The sequence below is a fragment of the Ambystoma mexicanum genome, chromosome 2p (genome assembly GCF_040938575.1).
Source record: "Ambystoma mexicanum isolate Mex_15411 chromosome 2p, UKY_AmexF1_1, whole genome shotgun sequence".
In the NCBI taxonomy this organism is placed as follows: Eukaryota; Metazoa; Chordata; class Amphibia; order Caudata; family Ambystomatidae; genus Ambystoma; species Ambystoma mexicanum.
Genome location: NC_090923.1, coordinates 648,081,806 through 648,105,814, shown reverse-complemented (window position 1 = coordinate 648,105,814; position 24,009 = coordinate 648,081,806). Strand labels below are relative to the sequence as shown.

The following is a 24,009-nucleotide window of genomic DNA, read 5'->3' as shown; positions in this document are numbered from 1 at the left end:
ATCCCAGCTTCTAAAAGGCCCAATGATTGAACAAAATGGACCTGTACCTATGATACCGAATTCTCAAATGTTTAAAACATCTGCTGGCTTGGAACTCACAGGACCTGGCAGACAAGCGTTTGATTCGGCAAACTCAGAAACAACGGGTCGTAGCAAACAGACCCTGGCTCATGGAGCCTACTCCCATTGCCATTGGTTGATATTGGCATGTCGCCCTCATCTATTTGCCAAGTATGACTTAAATTGCATGAGCATTCTGAATATCTGTGCTGAAATATCCACTCTTCAAGATCTGTCGAGCACGGATATTAACCTGGTAGAATTCATTAACCATAAGGACTTATCCAGGGTCGGATTATTCATGCGCTCTGGAATTACTCTGAACGTCCTCTGGCAAGCCAGAGCTTAACATAACACCTTGGGATTTCTCATCTCGCAAGATCTAGCTCAAGAGAGGTCAGCTTCTACAGCTATGCCACTCTCAAGGAACTATCCCAATACTCTGAACTCCTCACAGTCTAACCATGCTAATATGATGTTATCTAGGGGCTCGGATTTTCAACAACAAAACTCATAACAATCCAGGTCAGATAAACATATTACATTAATCTCTTGGAACACACATGGTCATAGGCATTTCCTAAATACTCCTAATAAAGAACTGAATGCTTACGACATTGTTGTCTTGCAAGAGACCTGGCTTGTGGATGAACCTATTTGGGATACACACTATATTGCTATGAACCCCGCCATTAAAAATATGTTTGGTCGGCCTATGGCTGGCCTCTTGATTGCTATAAAGAAATCCCTGAAATTGTGCATCATTCCCTGTAAATCTCTCACCCTACATTCAGATCGTTAAACTATCAAGGCTGAATGTTACAACTGCGATAGTTAACATATAGTGGGGTAAACGGTTATCAGCCAAGTTATTTCTTGCACACATTTCTAATGTGCTTGATTCTTTAATCATGGATCCCAGTGTAAAATATACGATTCTTTTGGGCGATTTAAACTTACACCTTCTTCCATCCAAGCCCAAAAATCATTTGTCTCATGAGTCCCAATGGTTACAACTGATGAAAGATAGAAACTTCATGATGTTAAACGGCTCCATAAATGGGGACATACCACCAAAGGCAACATGGCACAGGGAACTGTCTGCAGCACATTTGGATTATATATATGCAAACATCGCCCTCATGGATGCTTCAATTTCTTTGACGGTTTGTGAGAATGACGCAAGCGATCATAACCAACTATGTTCAACTTGGAAGTGGTCGCAATGGTGGCATCTTTCAAAATTAAATGTCCAATAAGATTTGCGGTCCATCGAGATTAACCAAGCAAGGAATCGCATTAGATGGTCAGACCACAAGCTCATGCTGCTTAGTAAGGCCCGAGAACTTGAGCTGGGGTCATCCTTTAACGAGGAAGGAGGATGCTATATTCATTCCATGCAAATGATCAGCACGAGGGGGCCCAGTGGACGCCAGCATGCTGTCAGGCACTTACATGCTTTTGATCCAGAGCTTAAAATAAGGAAGGCTCAACTACGTAAAGATGTGCGGCACTTGTCGCTCGATCTGACACCAAGAATATCAATTTGATAAAGACTCTGAAACAAATTTATAAGAATTGGTGCAGGTCGCGGAGAGCCTTGCAATATCAAAAAGATGGAGAAAGAATGTTGTCACAGATTATCACCAAATCAACTGGTGGTATATGATCTCTACTTAATGAGGCTGTTGGCACGCCACAAAGGGCCCTACAAACTAATCCAATTTCAGAACTAATATGGACTGACTACTATGCTGGCCTCTATCGGTTTTCCTTTCCACAAGCTAAAGTAGACTGGACATTTTTAAGAATTAATTCTCACTTTCATTTTGACATGGACGACATTCTACATTGCATGTCCAAACTAAGCAGGTCTCGTGCTGCTGGGCCAGATGTCATCAGTAATCGAACAATAAGACAAAACCCAACAAGGTGGGCAGCAATATTATATAACATCTTTCAACACTCATTGCAGACCATCAAAGTTCCCAACTCTTGGAGAAAGTCCATAATAGTTCCCATTTATAAAAAAAGGCCCAAGGTGTGATCCTCTGTCATATCGACCAATCGCACTCTTGGACTGCCCTGGTAAAATCTTTGCGCGCATATTGCTAGCTGCATTTAATACATGGCTAACAGATCTTCTCAGGGACGACTTTCAAACAGGTTTCGTAGCCGGCATTGGCACTTCCATAAATTTGACCACTCTCTGATAGATGCGCATAAACAACGGAAACAGCCCATTTTTGTGGCCTTTATGGACTTCTGCACTGCATTTGATGGTGTCCCCCGTGAGCTATTTTTTAAGAAGCTTTTGATAAAGGGCTGCCCCTGGCCTATCTTGCGATGGATAATTCAGCTCCATTCTGATACAACTATCCAGGTTTGTCTCTGCAGAGATGGACTGCTATCCGATGACATCCAAACAGACCGGGGACTAAAGCAAGGGTGCCTACTAGCGTCTGCAGTCTTTAATTTCTTCATCTCAGACATAGGTCACGCCTTCAAGGACCTGAAAACCGATGCACCTCGACTTAGGGGCACACCCATAAATTGGTTGCTCTACGCCAATGACCTGGTGCTCATGTCCAAGACACCCCAGGGACGTAAAAGTATGCTGAAAGCTCTTGATGGTTATGCTCACTCCAACTGCATAACCATTAATACCACCAAAACCCAAATCATACAATTTGGGAATCCTAGGCAAAGATGCAGAACTTATTCATGGATACTGCAGAATAGTGCCCTAAGCATCGTTGCAACATATTCTTACTTGGGCATCTTAATAACAAATCATCCATCTGATTTACCCCATGAGGAGGTCAAGAAGGCCAAACTTCATAACGCTATATCACAAGCAAGAATCATCAGGAGGAAATCTTGCAAATTTTCGATATGCCCCCTTATAGCATATTACAAACAGAAAATGTTACCTATATTGCTATATGGAACAGAAACCAAACATTGGCGGCCGTATAACTACTGGGCCAGAATGGAAGGAGCATATTGGAGGAAAATGCTGCAGCTACCTAACTCTGAGCCTCTGCCTTTAATTGGACACAAGTTGGGATTAATATCCTTGCATGGCAGATACAAGTGGCTGTGGTGCTCCCTGTACCGCAAATTCATAATGGGTAATCTGCAAAATGGCATAGCTCAATTTATGGCAGGCTACGCTGCAGAAGAAACCCATGATGACTTTGAGAACATGGAGGTTTAGAGCGCTAAAGTTGCTTTATGATGCTGACATACCTACACATCTGTTAATTGATAATCCTTGTAAAGCCAAAGAGAAGATGTGGCAACATGACTGGATCCTTACAAATGCACAATGCGCACAATACAAGAAATTTCAGGAAAATCCATTTGAACCAAAAGGTATGGTCAAACTGCCCGGTATTTGCTGGTATCTCCTAATCCTCAGCATCGTCAGGCTTTTTTGCGCTTTGGGCTCCAACTGTGTTCTACGGCAGACCTTCTCTGCAAACACAATATGCTGCCTAGGGACGAAAACAAGTGTAGGTTTCGTCATCATTTGTCGGAGAGACTGCGCCACTTATTGGTTGATTGTGAGCATTGGTCTGATTTAAGAGGTAAATTGTTTAAACCTTTTTTTGGAGGACATATCAATGTAACGCATGAACAACTATGGTCTACATTGTTTCACACAAACAAAAAGTCAATACAATATGCAACAATTGATTTCTTGAACTATAAAACTTTGAATATGTTACTACTAATTTGCTTGTGCTAAATCTGTCTCTAATTGCTGGAGTCATTAGTTGTGGACTTAAGGTATTATAGTAGATAGTCTGCTGGAGCACCTTTATTTATTTTTTCTTTCTTTTTCTTTCTTTCCTTGAAAACGAGTAATTGTTTTATGTTGCCTATTGTGACATTACTCTTATTTAAGTTTAGAATTGTCATTTTCCATTTTAAATTTTCTTGTAAATACTTTTTTAAATGATACATACAAAGATGAAAATGTAATGTTGAAAGCTTGGAAAAATTTATTTTTCTATAGCCAAAACAATAATAAATAAACAAATGTTAGGCCCTTGCCCTTCACTCTACCACACTTTGTTACTTGCCATTGATATTCGTGCTATAGAACATGTTTCATACAGGAAAGGAAGGACTCCGCAAAAAAAGCATTGGCAAAGCCAACAGTTTTGGTCTTTGTGTAGGTATAGGATAGGCGTTTTCCAAGCAGTACTACATTGCAAGATGGTAACGGCTGCAACATGGTGCGAGTACCTGGGTATATGATAGCAGTGCTTGGCAAATGCCTCTCTTAAACCATTATAATGGTTTGTAAATTATATAGTGCTTTCACGAAAGCGCTGCACATAGAACAAATGCAAGCCGAAACTGTTGGCTTTGCCAATGCTCGTTTGTAAAAGACTTGGCGACAGCAAATCTTACCTGCCTGCCAATGTAGGAATAGTTCTGTAGATGGGTCGTGAAGGATAGAGACCCCAAGGATTAAGACTTTTAATGACATGAAGATCAATTTTTAAAGTACGGAACAGCTTTCTTCAAATAGCAGTTTTATGTTGCAGTATTTTGAAAAACTTGATATAAAATATTTAAGCTAGCTTGTTTTTAAGGATTTGTTTCAATCTGACATCTGGTTTTCATTTCTTTTTTTTTAAGGTGGTGGCGGAAGAGGCTTGGAATAACCATAGATTACGCAACAATTCCATCATTGTGGACATTTTCCACGGCCTTTTTAAATCTACCTTAGTCTGTCCAGATCCAGAGTGTGCCAAAGTTTCTGTGACCTTCGATCCTTTTTGTTATTTAACATTGCCTTTACCCTTGAAGAAAGATCGTACGATGGAGGTTTGCTTTGTCTGGGCTGATCCTCTGCGTATGCCCACCCAGGTAAGTGGGAGTGTGAGAAAATAATAATATAAATATTTAATGGGGCATATTTAGCATCTTGCCATTTCATTTTTGAAATGTAATGACATTTCTTTGAGTCTACTCAGATACTCATTTATTGTTATGAATGCTCAAGCCAGAGCAACTTGTTTATGTGCTACCACTGAATCGTTATTTCCTTGTGTTACTCCAATGATGTTGCTATTCATTGACCATAAAAGCTTTGGTAATTGGTTTGAAAGATTGGAGGTGTATTATTCATATTTCCACCATTTAATTGTGTAATTTGCAAAATATTAATTCTATCTGCTTTTGTGAGTTAGCAGCTAATGAGTCGAAACTTACAGGATTCCGATTCTTCCGTTCCATCCAGCCTTTATTTTTTCTGTCTTTTTTAAAGGGGCCCCATGCAGATTTGGACTAGAAGTAAATGGCCTTCATTTTGTGTTTGATCGCTAGGACAACCCTGATCTTGAACACTGGTCCTCTATCCATCTCAAGCCAACCGGATTTAGCATGATGTAGTTTCTTGGGCCAGACCTCATGCCCAGCTCATTGGAAGCTGTGTGCTGAGACAGAGCAGATCTGGCACTCAACAGCATATGCCCTTTTACTGGGTTATGACCCCCTTTCTTACCTGCGATGGATGACCTTTCACTGCAACATTTGGTGGTAGAACCTAATCATGATAAAGGACACACTCTTGACCTTATATTTGCTTTGGCACAGCTCTTGCATATCTTTCTTTGTGACTTGTTGACTTGGTCGGACCACTATGTGCTACCTTTTGAACCCATCTCGGCTGGGCCTTCTTGTCTAGCTAGTTCCACTTCTAAAGAAACTGGATGTCTGAGTCTGCTACACTGGCCGTGAGCCAGAACTCAACTATTTCACAATTTGTTAGGCCTGTGCTTTAGCGGCTGATCAGCTGGCTCCCTTTAAATGGACACAAGTTGCCACGCCCCTCGGCTGCCTGATTTTCTATTGAGCTACGTTCATTTCGTTTAGTGGTGCACCAGGCAGATGGCAAATGACGGATTGCCTATGACCCACATCTGAAAGACGAGTTAAAGAAGCAGCTTACCTTATACCATAATGCCACTTAAAGTGGCTAATTGTGCAAATCTTACTGCCACAATTTAGTCCGCAGTTAATGTGCCTAAGAAGCTTTTTCAAACCGTTAAAAACCTCTTGAATCCTGGCACATTTTCTGTTGGCCCTGGGTCTCAGATGCTGTGGAACAATGTGACCCTATTTTCACAGAGAAAAATCGGGAAGATTAGGGTTCGTATTGCCAACATTGTGGAGGTAGCATCAAAATCTGTCTGTGCCGATCAGGCACCTCAGATGCTGCTGGTTCACTGTGCCTTTGACTCCTTCCAATCTACCTACCGCACTGAGATTGTTTGGATTGTCACCCTTCCTAAATCTGCATCTCCTCTAGTTGATATCACACTACACCTGTTCAAATCTACTATTATGAGTCTGAGTGGCATAATAGTAGAGGCAATTAACTGTTTGCTGAGCTTTGGCCAGATTCCTGCGATCTTGAAAAAAACATTGGTGACCCTGCTGCTGAAAAAGCCATCTTTAGATGCAGCAATTTTCCCGACCTATCAGCGATTTCCGTGCTACCTTTCCTTATGAAAGTTCTAGAATCAGTCATCACCCCTCAATTGTAACCTTTAATTGGCGGACCACAATATTCTGAAGTCCCGTCAGATGGGTTTTCAGCCTCTAATGGGGGGACATAGTCTGTCCTTCTGTCAGTTCTTGAAAATGTAACCATGATCAAAGATCAAGGCAGTACGGCAGACCTTATTTTATTGGACCCGTCGGCCGCCTTTCACTTTGATCATGCCATTTTATCAAGGTTACAGAACGCTGGTATTTCTGGCCTGGTTTTGGAATGGTTCCGTGGATTTCTGACTTCCTGCTCGCAACTGGTGTCATTTTTGCTTCTTTTAGGTCTTCACCTTAAAAGGTGACATATGGGGTTCCGCAGGGCTTGCCCTCACCCCCTTCTTTTTTTATATACATCCAGCCATCGGCAGTTCTCATTCGCTCATTTGGGTTTACATTTTACTCCTACGCAGATAATACCCAAATTCTATTCATGCTGGACCTGGATCAAGCAGAGACTGCGGCCGAGCTGAGATCCTGCTTGACAGCAATCAGGGCTTGGATGTGAGCCATCTAGCTTAAACTTTATGGCGAGAAGACAGGGGGTCCTTATCATTGGTCCGACGGCTGCGTCAGAAAGCTCAACCTCTGACTTCTGGCCATTAACATTGGAGCCCCTTCCTGCTCCGGTCGAGGTGGTTAAAAACCTTGGCACGAACATGTCAGATTCACTAAAGATGAATACTTAGATTAACACTGTGTGCAGACTGGGCTTCCTCAAGTTAAAGAAACTTGGGAAAATCCGCCCTTTTTATCCCTGAGGATCTCCATGCGCAAATAGTGGCCTCTTGTCTAAATGGTAGCTTAGATTACTGTAATGCAACCTTTTTATCGCAACCAGCGTATTTACTGCATCGTCTGCAGGTAGAGCAAAATGCAGCTGTCCTCCAGTTAAAGGTATCCCATTTGGACAGCATGTTTCTAACACACAACAGGAACTCATTGGTTGCCCGTGCCAACCGAAATCCATTTCAAAGTGCTGTGTATTGTTAATCAGGCTCTGAATAAACGGGTTTGTTTAGCCCTGCTGGATAAAATTCAATTATATTATTCAGGCTATGCACTCAGTTTAGCAGGTGCAGTACTTCTGAAACTACCTGCCGATTATTGGGAGAAGGTAGGTGGCCAGGCTTTTTCCATTTTGGGCCCTAAATTATGGAATACCCTACCAGTAGGTATCAGCTGCCTGCAAGAGTTTTGTCTCTTTAAACAGACTTTGAAGACCCATCTGTTTGCGTAAACTGTGTGTTTTCTACTCCCACGTGTCTAGACAGCGACATGATGCTTTTGGTGAAAGCGTGCCCTATACATGTGTTGATTGATTGAGGCAATAGGGCCTCTCTCAGGCTGAGTACATGTCCCATTACATGTATTTGTTCAAAAAAAGGTAACTTGTCCATCATCCCAGAGGGGTGAGAACTTCTGTTTGGTGGCATCTTGGCATTCGAGATCGGTGAGACACCATACTCTTCCTAACAAAAAGAAAACTGTTAAATCCTGAAATCGGGCACCTCGTTCATGGCCTGCTGTTTATTGGCTAGCACTCGCCTCTGATGGCACCTCACTCTTCCCACCCCACCCAACCCCACAGACTAATTCAAGGGGAGAAATCTCACCATCACATGAATGATGGATATTTTGAAGTGAAATTTAGTTGTGCCCAGTGTTTTTCTGGTATTGACTGACTAGTGTCATGTATGTAGCATAATCCACGAGAAACAAAAAATAGAGGCAAAGCTAGCAGATTACACATGTTGGTTGAAGCCTTTAAGTGTTCTTACAAACAGAATGGTCACTAGTCCTTTGGGTGATCTGGCAACCAATCTCAATATTTGGAATTGGATGGGGCAATGGGTATAGGTGACAGCTAAAAGCACCCCATGTCTTGGCTCGAAAGATCTGTAACAAAGTGGAATGCATAAGGACCTCTGCGTCATTGAGTTGGATTTTCATAACCAGCACTGGGGGAGGGTTCAGAGAGGCCAACTTTGTATTGTACCAACAATTATTTGTACGTCCCGTCCCCTTTCTTCCATACTGCATGGGTGTCTCTCGCTAGCGACGGGAGACAACCTTTTTCACCAGAAAAAACCATCCCCTTTAAATTTAGAGGCACGCAGGGGCGTGACCCTGGAGGCGTGCGCTCCCCCGATTGCGACCACCGGTGCCGCTCCTCAGTCCCCTTTTCTCCTGGGTTTGACTTCGGCCTTGCAATACCACGCACTCTTCCCTGGATACATTCTTCTGTCTTTTTGTCTTCTGTTTTTTTTATCTTAATCAGGTACTCTGTCCTCTGGCGCACACTCCTCCCCGGTGCATGTCGACGTCAGCATGCTTCAGCAGGGGTCAAGCCTGCGAAGGGCTCTTCCCTACGTCCAACCCCCACGCTCTTTGCCTCCACTGCCTTGGACCCGATCACGGCTGGGAGGGTTGTACCACGTATGACGCGCTTACACTGCGCGCTCTAAAGAACAGGTTAGCTCAGTGGAGGTAGCTCTTTGAGAAGTTGCCTCCAGAGGACTTGACGGGCTTCGTCAGACACACGTCAAGGACCAAGGTAGGGCTGCTTTTTTTCCATTGCCCCCTGCAAGGGCGACTCCTTCCCAAGGAAACACCCGAGCGGGAGGAACCAGTCAGGTTCTCTCACCAGCACAGGCACCGAGACTACTTCAGATACCGGCCGCCAAGCCGAGGTGGGTCATTGGATCCTTCTGGAGACATTACAAAGGGACCGCAGGGTTCTTTTACCGGGTGTACACCCGAGGGACTACGCCCTATTACGGATAGATGTCTTAGGGGGTGCCTGTACGCAGCTCTACCGACAATGCGGCTGTGGGCAACACGCCTGCCTGGCCCCGTCCTGAAGTGCAGGGTATGTCTCATGCTCCACTGCAAAGAGTCCTGGAGGAGGACGGGCCCAACGAGGCAAGCACCATGACTTTGGCACGCAGCTCAACAAAATGGCCACCGTGCCAGACAAAATGGCCGCTTGGCCGATACCTGCCCTTGATGCAGAGCAGGTGGGAGAATGAGTTTCAAGGTGGGGTTGGTCTCAACCAGGTACGTGGCCTACAGCTTAACCATTAGCATTGCAGGGCAGATTTACCCCGCAACCTGCAAGACTGAGTACCTACCCGCCCAAGCAGCCGTCTGGTACTCGATCAGTACCACCTGCCACCCCACTGGCCTGTGAGGACGGGTTTTTTGAAAAGTTCCTCACACTCATGAGATCTCCCCAGAGGTGGGCCATCCTTTGGGATGTGATCAGGGACATGCTCCCTCTGACCCTTCCGCCTGTACCTATTCTACCTATGGCTCCAGTGCTGCAGGCCTCCGTGCAGCCCCTGCTCCCCTTGTCGGCTCCTTAGATTCCGGCTCCCCTGCCTCCCACAGGCGGTTCCACACCAGCCTCCGCAGCAACCACCGGCTCCGGTTCCTACACTGCAGCCCTGGGCGGCCAGCACTCCTCCACCCGCTCCGGACTAACCGGATACCCTGGTAGACACTGACGAGGAGGAGGACCCTGACACACCGTTTTCAGCTAAGACCTTCCATGAATGGCTCGCACGTTTGGCAGAATATTTGGGGCTTCCTCAACCTGAGGTCAAACAACCAGAGGTGGGGGTCCTGGCTGAGGTCCTCACTCTACGCCCCATGGACAGAACAGGGATCCCGATGCAGAAGGATTTTGTCGCCTTGGCCAAAAAGGGATGGCTTAAACTCCATTCAGCCCAGCCTGTCCATCGCCGCCTCGACACCAAGTATAGGCAATTGGAGGGGGATCCACTCTTGTCGGCACACCCTCAACCACACTGTTCGGTGATCGCTGCAGCGTCAATCTACTCCAAGCCTCAGTCGTCCTCGGCCACATCGTTCCCAGCGCTTCTAGGCAAGGAGGAAAAGATCTTGAAGGCTTACAGAAAGGTTTATTCCAACCCCTCACTGCACCTTTGTCAATCCAATGCAGATGCCATGCTTGCAGTTGTTAACCAGAGGCTTTGGAGGGAATTAGCTGACTTCCTTCCAGAACATCGGGTGCAGAGCCAGACACGTTTCAAGGTGGGGCTGGCAGAATTTAAATTGGTGACGCAGGACATCAGAGTCCACCATGGCCCACATTGACACCTCAGGCCGGGCCATCTGTATCGCCATGGACATGAGAAGGGCTGCTTGTTACGGGCTACCAAGTTCAACCTGGGCGTCCAGGAACGCATATTGGAACTTCCAGCGAGGCTTGGGCTTCTACTCCAGAATTTTCCCCATACAAAATAACTAGGCTGGCCTGAGTTGTGATGGACCTCTCCACCCTCAACCTCTCCCTCCCTCTTAAAAAATTAAAGATAGTTACGCCAGCCCTCATTGCGGAGACACACTGCAGGGGAGACTGGATGTGCTCCCTGGATCAGAAGGATGCGTATCTACACATCCCAGATTGGCAGCCCCATCGGTCCTTTCGATGGTTCAGGGTCATGGGCTTCCATTTCCAATATAAGGTTCAACCCTTCAACCTCAAATCAGCCCCCAGGGTATTTAACAGACTTGTGAATGCAGTGGGAGCCCTCCTCAGGGCCCAAGGCCACCATGTCTACCTGTACCTGGACGACTGGCTCATCAGGGCGAGAATTCCGGAGGCGGTTCAACACACTGCCTCCGGCCTTATCACACTCCACGAACTGGGATTTTCTATCAACCTCAAGAAGTCTCAGCTGCAGCCTACACAGAGCCTGACCTTCCTGGGCCTCAAATGGGCAATGAGCTCAGAGTTTTCCCCTCGGAGGATAAGATCATGGCCTTGAGCTGACCTTGGCCTGGTGGTATCAGCATCTATTGGGTATCATGGCAGCGGTCCTACTGGCTGTACCCCACACAAGACGAGCCTCATGGAATCAGGGGCGGGGCTCCGAAGTGCAGCTCGTCAGCATTCCTCCCTCGCCACCTGGACCTCACCTGGTGGTCCAGGACTGCAACCTGCAGACGGGCAAGCCCTTCCGGCAGGCAGCACCTCAGGTCACCATTCCTCCCTGGAAAGCTGGGGCATTACACTGGACAACCATAGTGGTAATGGAGTGTGGTCCCTCCAGGAGCAGGAGGCCCATATCAACTAGCTCTCTCTCAAAGCTTTCCCTCGCTTATTTGTGGCAAGGTGGTATTCAAACAGACAACTCCACCAGAATGTATTATATCAACAAGCAGGGGGGCATTAGGTCTCCTCAGCTGTGCGATCTAGCGGGCAGCGTGTGGGAATGGGCCCTGGAAAACAATATTACCTGAGTGCAATCCACCTCCCTGGGGAGTCCATCCTGGAAGCGACAGGCTCAGCAGAGTGGGAGCCGACAATTATGAATGGCAATTCAACGATTAGGTCCTGCTCAGGATCTTCAGCAGATGGGAACATCATCAGGTGGATCTCTTTGCCACCTGGTCCAACGGAAAGTGCCCGCGGTTCGCATCCTCGCAGTGATAGGCCCCAGGCTCTGAGTGACGCATTCCGGATACAGTGGAACTGCATGACAGCATATGCATTTCCTCCCGCGCTCCTGGCCCACAGGGTGGCATCATTCTGATAGCTCCGTGATCGCCGGCAAGACCATGGTTCTCGGGGCTCCTCAGCCTCTCGGACACGCCACCCATTTACCTGTCACTGGGCCCAGCTCACCGTTTCTCGCAGCAGGGGGGGGGGGGCAGGGTCCTCCACCCCACTCCACAGAAGTTAGCCCTTGGAGCGTGGTTCCTGAGCAAGTCACACTGAAGCATCTGAGCCTGTCGCAGCCTAACCTAGACATCATTTAGGGCGCTAGGAGCCAGGCTACTAGGAAACAGTACAAAATTAAATGGAAAATGGACTAGGTTCTGTCACTGTGCAAACTCTAAGGAGATCGACCCCCTTACTTGCACGTTGGACAATGTGCTTTCCTTCTCTGCGCATCTCACTCACTAAGGGGTGCAAATAAACACATGCTGTACATACCTGGCAGCCATAGGAACCTACAGGAACTCTGAGGAGGTCTTCTCCTCCAACCCAGTGTTTACACGACATCTGGCGGACCTCACAAGTCTCTAACCGCACATCAAGAAACCACACTCTGCACGACCTCAATGTAATGTTGGGGTCCCTGGCGCACAAACCTTTCGAACCAATGGCATCCGCGGACATCAGGCTTGTCACCATTAAAACAGCCCTGTTGGTGGGGGCCTTGCGTCTGTGCGTAGGGTTAGCGAGATCAGGCACTGATGGCTTCAGAACCCTACATTACTTTTCACAGAGATAAGGTGGTCCTGAGAATGCACCCCACATTCCTACCTAAAGTAGTCTCTTCTTTCCATCTAAATGAAGAGATGATGTTCTTTGCTGATCATAAGGTATGCTCAAAGGGTCTTGCACTGTCTGGATGTCAGACGTGCTCTGAAATTCTATCTGGACAGGACCAAGAGCTTCCACGAATCAGATGCTCTTTGTCCCCTTTGGAGGATTAAGGCTGTGTTATCAGGCGTCCAAGGCCTCTGTAGAAAGGTGCATTGTTTTGGGCATCAAAGAGGCCTACGTGGGGCAGTATAAAACACTTACAGCGATTATGCATTGGCACGCAGTTAGAGCCAAGGCCACGGCCCTAGCATTCCAGAGACTGGTCCCGTGGCAGGTCATCAGCAGGGCGGCCACCTGGGCCACCCCTCCGGCCTTCTGCAAGCACTACTGTTTACATGCAGGCTCTAGGTCAGACGTGGCTTTCGCACAGGCGGTTCTTAAAGAGGGTCACCTCTCAATCCTTGGGCTACATTAAGTTGTATTTGTCCATGGAGTATGAAGGAAAGGGGATGGGACGTAGGAGTAATTTAAGTTCTCCAGCATGGGGTCTGGCATGGATTCACATGCTCATGAATATTTCCCGTCAGGCTGGGAATCCTCCGTAAAGAAAAAAATCAGTTTGTTTCATTTCTGTACGGTCTTTCTCCTAACAACCAATCACTGTTCTCTGGGTCATACTGCCCCCAACCAATGACTGCCCTCTACCTAAGGCCCTCCTCTGGCAGCCATCTTCTGATTTTTACCGCACATTGGAGTGGTGGGAGTCCTTGTGATTATCTCTTAGGCTTTTTACTGCGTTTTGTGCTTTTTCTTAGAGTTTACTTTATTTTTCTGGTCAATCGAGCCTCAAGCTCAATCGATCCATCATCCAACTAACTGGGACCTGTTTTTCGGAACTTGTGATGCCCCTCAAGGGCAATTTATTGTCGAGTTCCCTTCTTGGAGGATTCCGGAACATTCTTTGAGGCCTACGCCAGGTGGACATGGCTGAAGATAAAGGAGACTCGATGCCTCTGTTCAGGATCTGTCCTGGATGTGGATTACGGAACCTTTTCCTGGATGATGGGCACTCCCTGTGCCTTTTCTTCCTACATTCCGACCAAACGCACGTGAAGGTGACCTGTGCGTTCTGCAAAGATATGGTGGCTCGCACCATGAAGGACCGTTGCAAGCGGCTCCCCGAGTGGCTCCAGATGAAGATACCAGGGCAGCAAGCCTCACCCAGCAAGAGGAAATCTGAGCGGTCTTGTAAGACCTTTGAGGGCACTCCGGCGACGGGGGCCCAACATAAGGCAAAGCACTGCGAGCACACGGCCTCCTTGGGGGCCATGTCGGGAACGGCATCTACGGCACCCTCGACCACGAGCCAACGCTCCGGGTCAGTGAAGAGGAAGTCGGACCGTCCAGGTAAACTTCTGGAGAAGTCCCAAACGACTCAGACGGAGAAATCCAAGGGGGAGCGCAGCTCTGACCCCGCCACCACTCCCCCACCCCCCCGGTGAAGGCCTCAAGCTTGCCCAAGGTCGTGAATGCCCAGGTCCACCTGGCAAAGACTTCCCTTGAAGGAGTGGTGGCGTCCCTGGCGAAGGCCGCGGAGGCGGATTCGCAGGAGGCTGCCCCTAAGACGAGTTTCCCTACCTGCTCTGAAGGAATCGTCTTTTCGACCCATTGAGAAGACACCGGTGAAGATGATGCGATCATCTCCACTAGACCGTCCCTGCTGGTCGAGCAGAATGGGGGCGGGGGCCGGTAGTCCTGCAGGGCTCGACATCTCCTCCGAGGAGGATCTATCTGCAAAAGTTGTGCAGTGCCTGTAGGCTCTTTCTGGTCTGAAGGCTGTACTGAATAAGAAGTTTGTCGAGGCCAAGTCCTATGGGAAGGACCCCGGCTAGGCAGATGTGGAGAGCAGTGAGGAAACAGACGAGGAGCAGCAGGGCGGTGAAGAGCCAGAGGACATCACGCCACTGCCACCGCTTCCGTTGCAGCCACCACCGCCAGCGGACGTGTCGGCGGACATCCTACAGTCACTGCACTACTTTTGCTCAGTAATCTGCGCAAGGATGCCCCTGTCGCCAGCGGCAGATCCCGTGGCAACTGGATCGTCAGGGGAACCCCCGGTCAAGAGAAGGAGAGTCCAGCCTCCACCTCCTTGCCATCCTTCGCCGCCATCCCCTCCTCGGAGGACCTCCCGTCACCAGTGCCCAGGGCCTTGTCGCCCGACGAGATTGGCTCATTCCATGCCATGATTGCTAGGGCCTCGGAAATGTTTCAACTGGCTCCTAAGGAGAAGGAAGGCTTCCTGTACCAGCGCCGGGAGGCCAAGAGGAAGACTGTGCTTTCGATCCCTCTATTGGACGACATTTGGGATGAGGGGCTGCCCCTGATGAAGAACCCGTCCTCTGCCCCGGCGAAGATGGACCGGTACAAGAAGTACAGAGTTCCGGACTCTGCACCCAAGTGTCTCGCATCCCAACCGTCCCCGGACTCGGTGGTCTCGGCGTCGGTGAAGTAGCCTGCCGGATCTTCAGCCTCGACATCCTCTTCTGTCCCTTCCAGCCGCCAGACAGCAAGGAAAATAAGCTGGACGCCATAGGACGATGGGTCATCTTGGCGGCGATGCCGATCAAGGCGGCCAATGCGTTGGCCATCGTGGCCAGTCATGACTGGGAGCTGTGGTTCAAGAACGCTCCCCTCCTGTACTTCCTTCCCGACGACAAGACTGAAAGCGCTGGAGATCCTCCAAGAAGGTGAGGTGTCATCAGACCATGCCATTACGGTGGCGACGTTCATCGCTGACACAGGTTTCAGTCAGATGGGCATCAGCGTTTTCCTTCATCGGCGGGGTTGGTTGAGGGCCACTAGCTTCCACCAGGATGTACAGTCGATGGTGTGTGACATGCCCTTCGGGGAAAACTCATTCGGCAAGACGGTGGACGAGTCTCTTCAGGCCATCAAGGCGGATACAGAGATGGCTCGGGCGTTGGGCGCGCTCCAGTAGCGACGGCTGTCCTTTTTGGACCCCCGGAGGAAAGTCCCAGGGATACTCCAAAGGTTTCAGTGGTGGCTCATCATCCTATCGCCAACCGTCCCACTCTTCGGCTCAGGAAGCCTACAAGGGCCGCAGCAAGTTCAAAGGAGGTTGCTGTCGTCGCCAAGGTCCCCTAGGTAGCGCCCCCACGGCGAAGCAGGATTGAACCGGCCGTGACGTCAGGCTCCTACCTGCGCACCATGGTGGGAGGCCGGCTGGCGAACCTCTCCCGACCGTTTGGTTCTGGACGCAATGACCCACAGGCACACCCTGGAATTTCAATGGAAGTGTTGGCGCAGTCCACCGGTGGCCTGGAAGGAAAACCACATCCCTCAACTTCTGCTGGAGGTACGGGCCATGCTGAAGAAGGGCGCGATCGAACTTGTTTCAAAAAGGCTCCAGGGCTCCGTAGTGTATTCCCTGTACTTGTCAGAAAGAAGACTGGCGGTTGGAGACCCATACTGGACCTCCGCCGCCTCAACAAGTACATCAGGTCCCAGAAGTTCCGGATGGTCACCCTTCAGCACGTGCTGGGACAACTGGAAGAAGGAGATTTCCTATCGTCACTGGACTTGGAGGATGCCTATTTCCACATCCCCATTCACAAGGGACACCGCAAGTTTCTGAGCTTCGTGGTCCAAGGGAAGCATTACCAATTCAAGGCCCTCCCCATTGGATTGAAGTCAGCTCCAAGGGTCTTCACCAAGTGTCTGGCGACAGTGGCGGCACGGCTGCGCCCTCAGGGGATTCACGTCTACCCCTACCTGGACTACTGGCTCATCCGAGCAAAGTCGAGAGAGACCGCCGTCAAGCACACAGCAGGGACCGTCCGGCTACTCACGAAACTGGGGTTCTCGATAAACTTTGCGAAGTCCTGCTTGGTGCCATTGCAGGACGCGCTGTTTCTAAGGTTCCCGGCTCAACACTGTCATGCCTGCCGTCTCCATCGGAGGAGAGAATAGCGGCCATCCTGGGCAAGGTACAACAGCTGTTGACCCTGAAGGTCGCAAAGGTGAGGTCCCTCATGGGCATGATGTCTTTGTGTATATACCTCGTGCGCCTGTGCAGGCTGCGGATGCGTCCGGTGCAGGAGTTCCTCAATGCCTGTTGTACCACGACCCATGGTCGATGAACTTGCAGCCATGGCTCCTGCAGTGCTAGAGTTTGGTGGATATGATCTCCTGGCACACTGCAAGGAAGTGCTTGTCAAGGCCAGTGCTTTGTCTACACTGAAATGCTACGGACATAAGTGGAAGAGGTTCGCCATCTGGTGCCGCACACAAACTCGACCCTTTACGGATTACGGCTCTGCAGGTGCTGCCATACTTACTGTCGCTGGCCAAGGCGGGGTTGGCTCATGCTTCCATCAAGGTTCATTTGGCGGCTATCTCCCGCTACACCAGAACTCTGGGGCTGTCGCGTTATGGTCGCACCGCCTGGTCAAGGAATTCATAAAAGGACTTTTCCATTCGTTCCCAGCTCCGGACCCAGCGTGGGAGCTCAATGTGGTGCTGACTAGGCTCTTGGGTCCCCCGTTGGAGCCTATGCATTCGGCACTGCTGAAGTTTTTATCATGGAATGGAAAACAGTGATTCTTGATCCAGGCCCTCTTGTAAGCCACCTTACTTGACATTCCACGAGATGAGGGTGGTGCTACGGACGCACCCCTCTTTCATGCCAAGGTGCAGTCGGACTTCCACCTCAAAGAGCCCTTGCTGTTACTGGTTTTCTTCTCGTCGCCGGCTGACAGGACTTTGCGATTACTGGATGTGGATGTGGCTGGAGCGCTCAAGTTCTACGTGGACCGCACAAAGTGTTTTCGGAAGACATCACAGCTGTTTGTGAACTTTGGCCCTGTGAACCAAGGGAAGGCCCTCTCGAAGGCTTCCATTTCCAGGTGGTTCTTCGGTTGCATCACCCATTGTCGCCGGTTGGCGAACAGACCGTTGCCTGGCCACCTGAAAGCCCAGTCGACCAGAGCGATCGCTGCAACTACAGAGTTCCTGTCTGGTGTGCCCCTGCTGGACATCTGCAGGACGGACTTGTACATGGAGTTCGACGCACACTTTCACAAAATTCTACTGCGTCGACGGGATTCATGGGAGGAGCCCAGAGTCGGCCAAGCATTGCGGTGCAACCTGTTCTCATGAAGGTGAGCCTGGTGAGGAGGTAAGAGATGCTTAATGTTGATATGCTTAATGTTGAACCTTTCCACCTCCCGTGGTTGTTCATGTGTGTACTGCTATGTATTCTTTTTTCATGAGCATGTGAATTCATGCCAGACCCCATGCTGGAGAAGGAACAAGTTACTTACCTGTAACTGTTGTTCTCCAGCATGTGTCTGGCATGGATTCATGCGAACCCTCCCGCCTACCCCTCTGCGGCTCTTCTCTTGGTCCTACTGCCACTTCACGTGCTACCAAATCTGAAGATGGTTGCCAGAGGGAAGTCATTGGCTGCGGGTAGTATGACCCAGAGACCAGTGATTGGTTACTACTGAGAAAGACAGATCAGAAATGAAACTGTTACTGATTTTTTCTATACCGAGGATTCCCGGCCTGACGACGGGGAATATTCATGAGCATGTGAATCCATGCCAGACCCATGCTGGAGAACAAAAGTTACAGGTAAGTAACTTGTTCCTTACTGACCGTAGTGACTAAACTACTCCCAGTCCAAAGTCCCCTTTCCTCCATACGTCCCACCATCCTCCCCCCTAATAAAACTAGTGTCATTAGGCAATGGGAATATTGGCGACGTGGCAATGGGGACTGACGAGTGGCGTCGGTGGGCGGAGTTAGAGGATCGCATGCTCCCACTGCCGCGCCCCTAAATTTAAAGGGGAAAATGATTTTTTCTGGTGAAAAAGGTTCCGTCTCCCGTCCCTAGTGAGGGGCCCCCATGCAGTATGAAGGAAAGAGCAACGTGTCTCCCCTCCATGAACCTAACTTGCCCAATACTAATTTAAACCGCCGTACCAACCCAAAAAATATTCCAAGGAACTTAACGCAAGTACCTCCACAAAACCCTGCCACTGCGAGACTGAATGAACCTACCCAAACATCCTCGAACACCAAATGCCTACCAAAAACCATGACAATAGCAGGAGCTCTAAATAATGCCAGATCTATGGTGGCTCATGCCACGGAAATAGCCGATGTCCTAACCTCAAACAATCTTGACCTCTTAGCAGTCCCAGAAACCTGGCTACATGATGCTACAGGCTCAGCACTGTCACTGGTCATCCCAAATGAGTACCATCTAAGAATGGACAGACCCAATGCCAGAGGAGATGACTTAGCCATCATCGCTAAATCTAACATGGAACTAAGACTCGTAACGCTACTACCTCTAAAATCATGTGAGCTACTATCTGTTAAACTGCCCATATCCCCATGCCGCACTCTGACCATCTACCTCATTTATAGGCCACCAGGCCCCTCAGGTACGTTTGATGAGGATATCTCCAGCCTGATCGCCAGCAACACCAAAGAATCATCTCAGATAATGATCTTTGGCGACCTCAACCTAGGACTCAACGACCCTGACGACAAACAAGCACAAGCGATAACCACTACGCTTAATGAACATGGGCTATCCCAAAATGTCCTCGCCCCTACCCATGACAAAGGTAGGACTGGGTAGCGACCGCTAATTGCCTTACCAAAATTACTAAAATTACACCCCATACCTCGACCGAACACTTTCTGATCGAATTCAACCTAACACTCAACAAAGTAGTAAACAAAGAAAAAATAATGGCACCTCTCTCCCTACTAGATAAAAAAAAATATCTCAACGGGCAACATCCAACCCGGCCTACACCCAGTGATTAATGCCTTACCAAGTAATTCGAACCCAGACACGCTGGTTGACCACTATAATGCAGCCATGATTAAAATCTTAGACACTTAACTGCAAAAGCAAACAACAAGCTCACCTGGTTCACCCCTTTCCTAAAAGAACTCGGACGGGAAAAAGGAAGTTAGAAGCAACATGGCATTGCACCCCTATAGATGAAAACAAATTAAAACTCAAACTCCTTGCCACCAAATACAAGAATGAAATCATCCAAACAAAAAAAAGGTCTATAACGAAAGGATCTCCTGAGCATCCTCTAACACCAAGGAACTATTTACGATTCTACGCAAACTAGAATCCCTGTATCGCCCCCGGACAATCTACCTAAAGATAAACAATGGTGTACTAACATTCAAGATGCCTTAGCAAATAAAATAAAAACACTGCAAACTAAAATTGCACTCAAAAAAGGATCACTCCCACTTACGGAATCCCTTACGGCACCCCAGCCTGGCAACAAACCCGACCTAGCACCGTTTAAATTCTCAAATTGCTATTCATGAAACAAAGAATTGCCACACTAAGGCCTTCAAACTGCAAAGGTGATAGTTGCCCTGCACAAATAATCAATGATTCAGCAAGAGATTTAGCTCCCTTCATCACTAAACTCATTAATGCCTCCTTCAGATCAAGCACGGTCCCAAGTAGCTTAAAATAATCCTGGGTCCTACCCCTCCTTTAAAAACAAACCCTAGACCCATCCATCCCAACTAATTATAGGCCCATCACCACGGTCCCCTTTCCCCTCAAGATAATTGACAGAGTGGCCTATTTACAAATTCAAAAAAACCTTGAAACCAACCAACTACTAGGCTCTCGACAATCGGGTTTCAGACCCCAACACGGCACAGAGACAGCCCTAATAGATCTCAAAGCCCAAATTGATGAACTGATAGATAAAGGAAACACCGCTATGTTACTCCTCCTTGATCTCTCGGCTTCCTTTGACTTGGTGGACCCGCAGTTCTATGCAAACAGCTAGCATCGGCAGCCCACTTCAAGTGATGATATAGCTTGGGTCCAATCATTTCTTGATAACAGAAGCATGAGTCTTCTCCCCGGCTGCCTCTGCAGACCAAGTCATTACAACATGTGGTGTCTCCCCAAGGCTTGTGTCTCACCCACTATGTATAATATCTTCACTAAGCCTCTATTTGATAAATTGGAAAGGCTGGGTATCACCTACACAAATTATGCAGACGATACACACATCCTCATCCCCCTTACGAGCAATTTCACATCAGATACAGCCTTAGTGAACGAAATCTAGACCCTCATTCAGGCATGGATGGCAACCCATGGCCTCTGCCTCAATGACGATAAAACGGAGATCCTAATCCTTGGCTCAACTAACAATTTTAAAAAACTCAATGACAACTATAAGGCCTTCAACATAGACGGCAAAATAATCACAGTTGCCAAAGAAGTGAAGAGACTAGGCTTATACTTGGACTCCACTCTCTCCCTAAAAAACAAGTAAACTCCTTGGCCTCATCCACAGCCTACACTGGCAAACTCATTAAAGCATGCAGACCCTTCCTTTCTCCAGCTAGTTGCATCATTCTAGCCAATGCCCTCATCCTCTCCAAATTGGACTACTGCAATGCACTTTATGCAGGAGCTAACAAATACATCACAAATAAACTACAGACTCTCCAAAACAATGCACTTAGAACAGCCCTGAACCTTCTTGCCAGAGATCACATCTCCAATGCCAGGAGAAATCAAAATTGGCTAAAAATCACTGACCGGATCCTCCTTAAACTGGTCACCCTAACCTTCAAATGTCTAAATAATGCAGCACCACCATACCCGAAGGAAAGAATAACCAGAAAACCCACAACACGCCCAACCAGAACAGCCAACTCCTACTGCCTCCAAATATCCAGATTCTGCCTACAAAATACAGGTGGTAATAGCTTCCCAGTAAAAGCAGCCCAGCACTGGAATGCCTTACCAGTCGAATTAAGAAGAGACCAATCTTACAACAGCTTTAGTCGCAACACCCGCAGTTGGCTACGGCACAAAGACCAATAATATCGCAGCCACCTGTGTTCCCTCCTCCCTCTCCGCCGTAACTTGCCACTTACATTATGCACCTAGGCATATGCACATTTTGGTAACTATGCTATCTATCTACCACTGTGACTACACAGGCACTTGTGCTTACTTGTAAATATGTAAACTTGCAACTATATTAACCTGTACATACTTATCTATGCATTGTATATATTTTTCTATGCACTGTAACCAAGCCATAAGTAACCTGTTAATACCCTGTAACTATGTTGATTGTAACCAAACGTGCGCCTGGATTTATTCATTGTAACTAAGCCATAAGTCATCTTGACATGTTGTGCGCCCAGTTACCCAAGGGTTTTAGGGCGCCTTATAAATAAATAAACAAACTTATAATGTATTTGACACATTCTAGCTAGACTCAGTCAAGGCAACCGGCTGAGCAGTAAGGCAGACTTCAGGAGATCATGAGTGATGTGTAAATACAGTTAATCCCACATGGTGAGAGCCAAGTATTGGAGTCCACACACAAGTATAAAAACATACTATTTAGTAGGCCTTAACACACTAAGCAAGTTCAACTTATATATAATCACAAAACACATATGCTCATTTAAACATATATTGTCTACAACTGATTTTGAATGGATTGTGTCCTCCAATGTATTTCTCATGTTTGACATGTTATGTCCAGTTTCGGAAAACTTTTTCGGCAAAGGGCGCCCTATGTTGGTGTCGAGCTGGTGTCCCTCGAAGGCCTCTGTCGAGGTTGATGTCATCAGAGGTTATAAGTAGCATATACGGCGCCCTTTGGCCTCAGTTCCGTTTTTACGCAAACACGTCTGCTTCATGAGAAACTGGCGCACCTCGTACTTGTAAAGTATACTTCTAACTCTTTATCGATATACCAACTCATTATGTCTTTGTCATCTACACCATCAACACCTCGTTCCGGGTTCCAAATAATCCATGACAGCAAAAGCCTTGAGGGAACGAAAGGGGAAGCTCCAGGTAGGAAAAGTTTCCAAACCCCTCCCCTAAGTCCCGACCTGCTAGGTCTTCGACCGATGAGTCGAGAGGCGACTCTCCTCGGAGGAAAAAGGCCAACCCCTCAAGGTCTAGTTGTGGTTCCCGCCACTCCTCGTCTTCGAAGAGATCGAGGAGAAGGCACCACCGGTCGCCTTCATTGATGTCTTCGTCAGACGGTTCCCCCGAGAGGGTGGCATGCCCGTCCAAAACGACTACACCCGAAGAATGGGAGGCTTTCTGTGTGGAAATTCTGAAGATCTTTGAAAAACAAGGTCATGCTCCGACCGTGCCTACTTTGGAAGTCGGGAAGGAGAGGTCTCGGCCTACAACTCGCGTGCCATCAAGACTGATTAGACGGCGTGATCCTCATTGTGAGCCCTCGAGGAAATCCAAGGATCATTCGAGTTAGAGGGAGAGATCGACCTTTGAAGCCCTCGACGCCGTTGGTGCTGATTGAGTTCTTGAACCCTATTAAGCCATTGATGCCATCAACACCATTGTTGATGCTGATATCGTCAACACCAGCTGTGCCAATTTTGCCAGCTCAACCGCCAGTGCCTATTGAAACTCCAAAAAAGGCACTGACTATGACAAAGTCGACGTTTTTGACACTGTCGAAGCTTCTGGGTTCTAAACCAGAGAAAATGTATACTCCACATCCATTTTTGAGGAGGAAGAGTGCTCAGATTAAGAGGATGCTCCTTTAGGACTTCAGTACGGCACACCAAATGTGCCGGAATGCCTTATTTCTGAGGAGAGTAAAATGCAAGATCTGACACCTTGCACAATGCTAGTGGCATTGATACTTCTCCTGAGCTGGAGTTAGGCAAGCCAGAACCAGGGTAGCATTCTGACTCCTTGTACAGACAGCTGACGTCCAAGGTTGTCGAATACTTGGGTTGGTCTAGACCTCCGGCCCCATATGATCAGGATGATCTAATGGACATTCTGAACAAGGGTCCACCTACTGATCCGATCTTGCCTGTCTGTGGCACTTCAAAAAGGGTGGCCAGGAATTGGGAGACTCCGGAAACTAATCCGGCTGTTGGCAGAAGTCTCACAAAGAAATACCGCCCCTCCCTACCTGGCCAAACACCCCACTCCCGAAAGTCTGGTGATCCTGGCAGCTACGGCTACC

At 48.1% G+C, this 24,009-nt stretch overlaps 1 protein-coding gene across 2 annotated transcripts in view; it reads left to right on the top strand.

The window, feature by feature from the left end:
- USP4 (ubiquitin specific peptidase 4) overlaps positions 1–24,009 on the top strand; it is a 2,223,295-nt gene that overhangs the window by 1,037,378 nt on the left and 1,161,908 nt on the right. For both annotated transcript variants that reach the window (XM_069644193.1, XM_069644194.1), the window contains one exon: positions 4,717–4,947. In XM_069644193.1, coding sequence (XP_069500294.1) covers positions 4,717–4,947 — 231 coding nt within the window. The remainder of the gene's footprint in view (positions 1–4,716; positions 4,948–24,009) is intronic.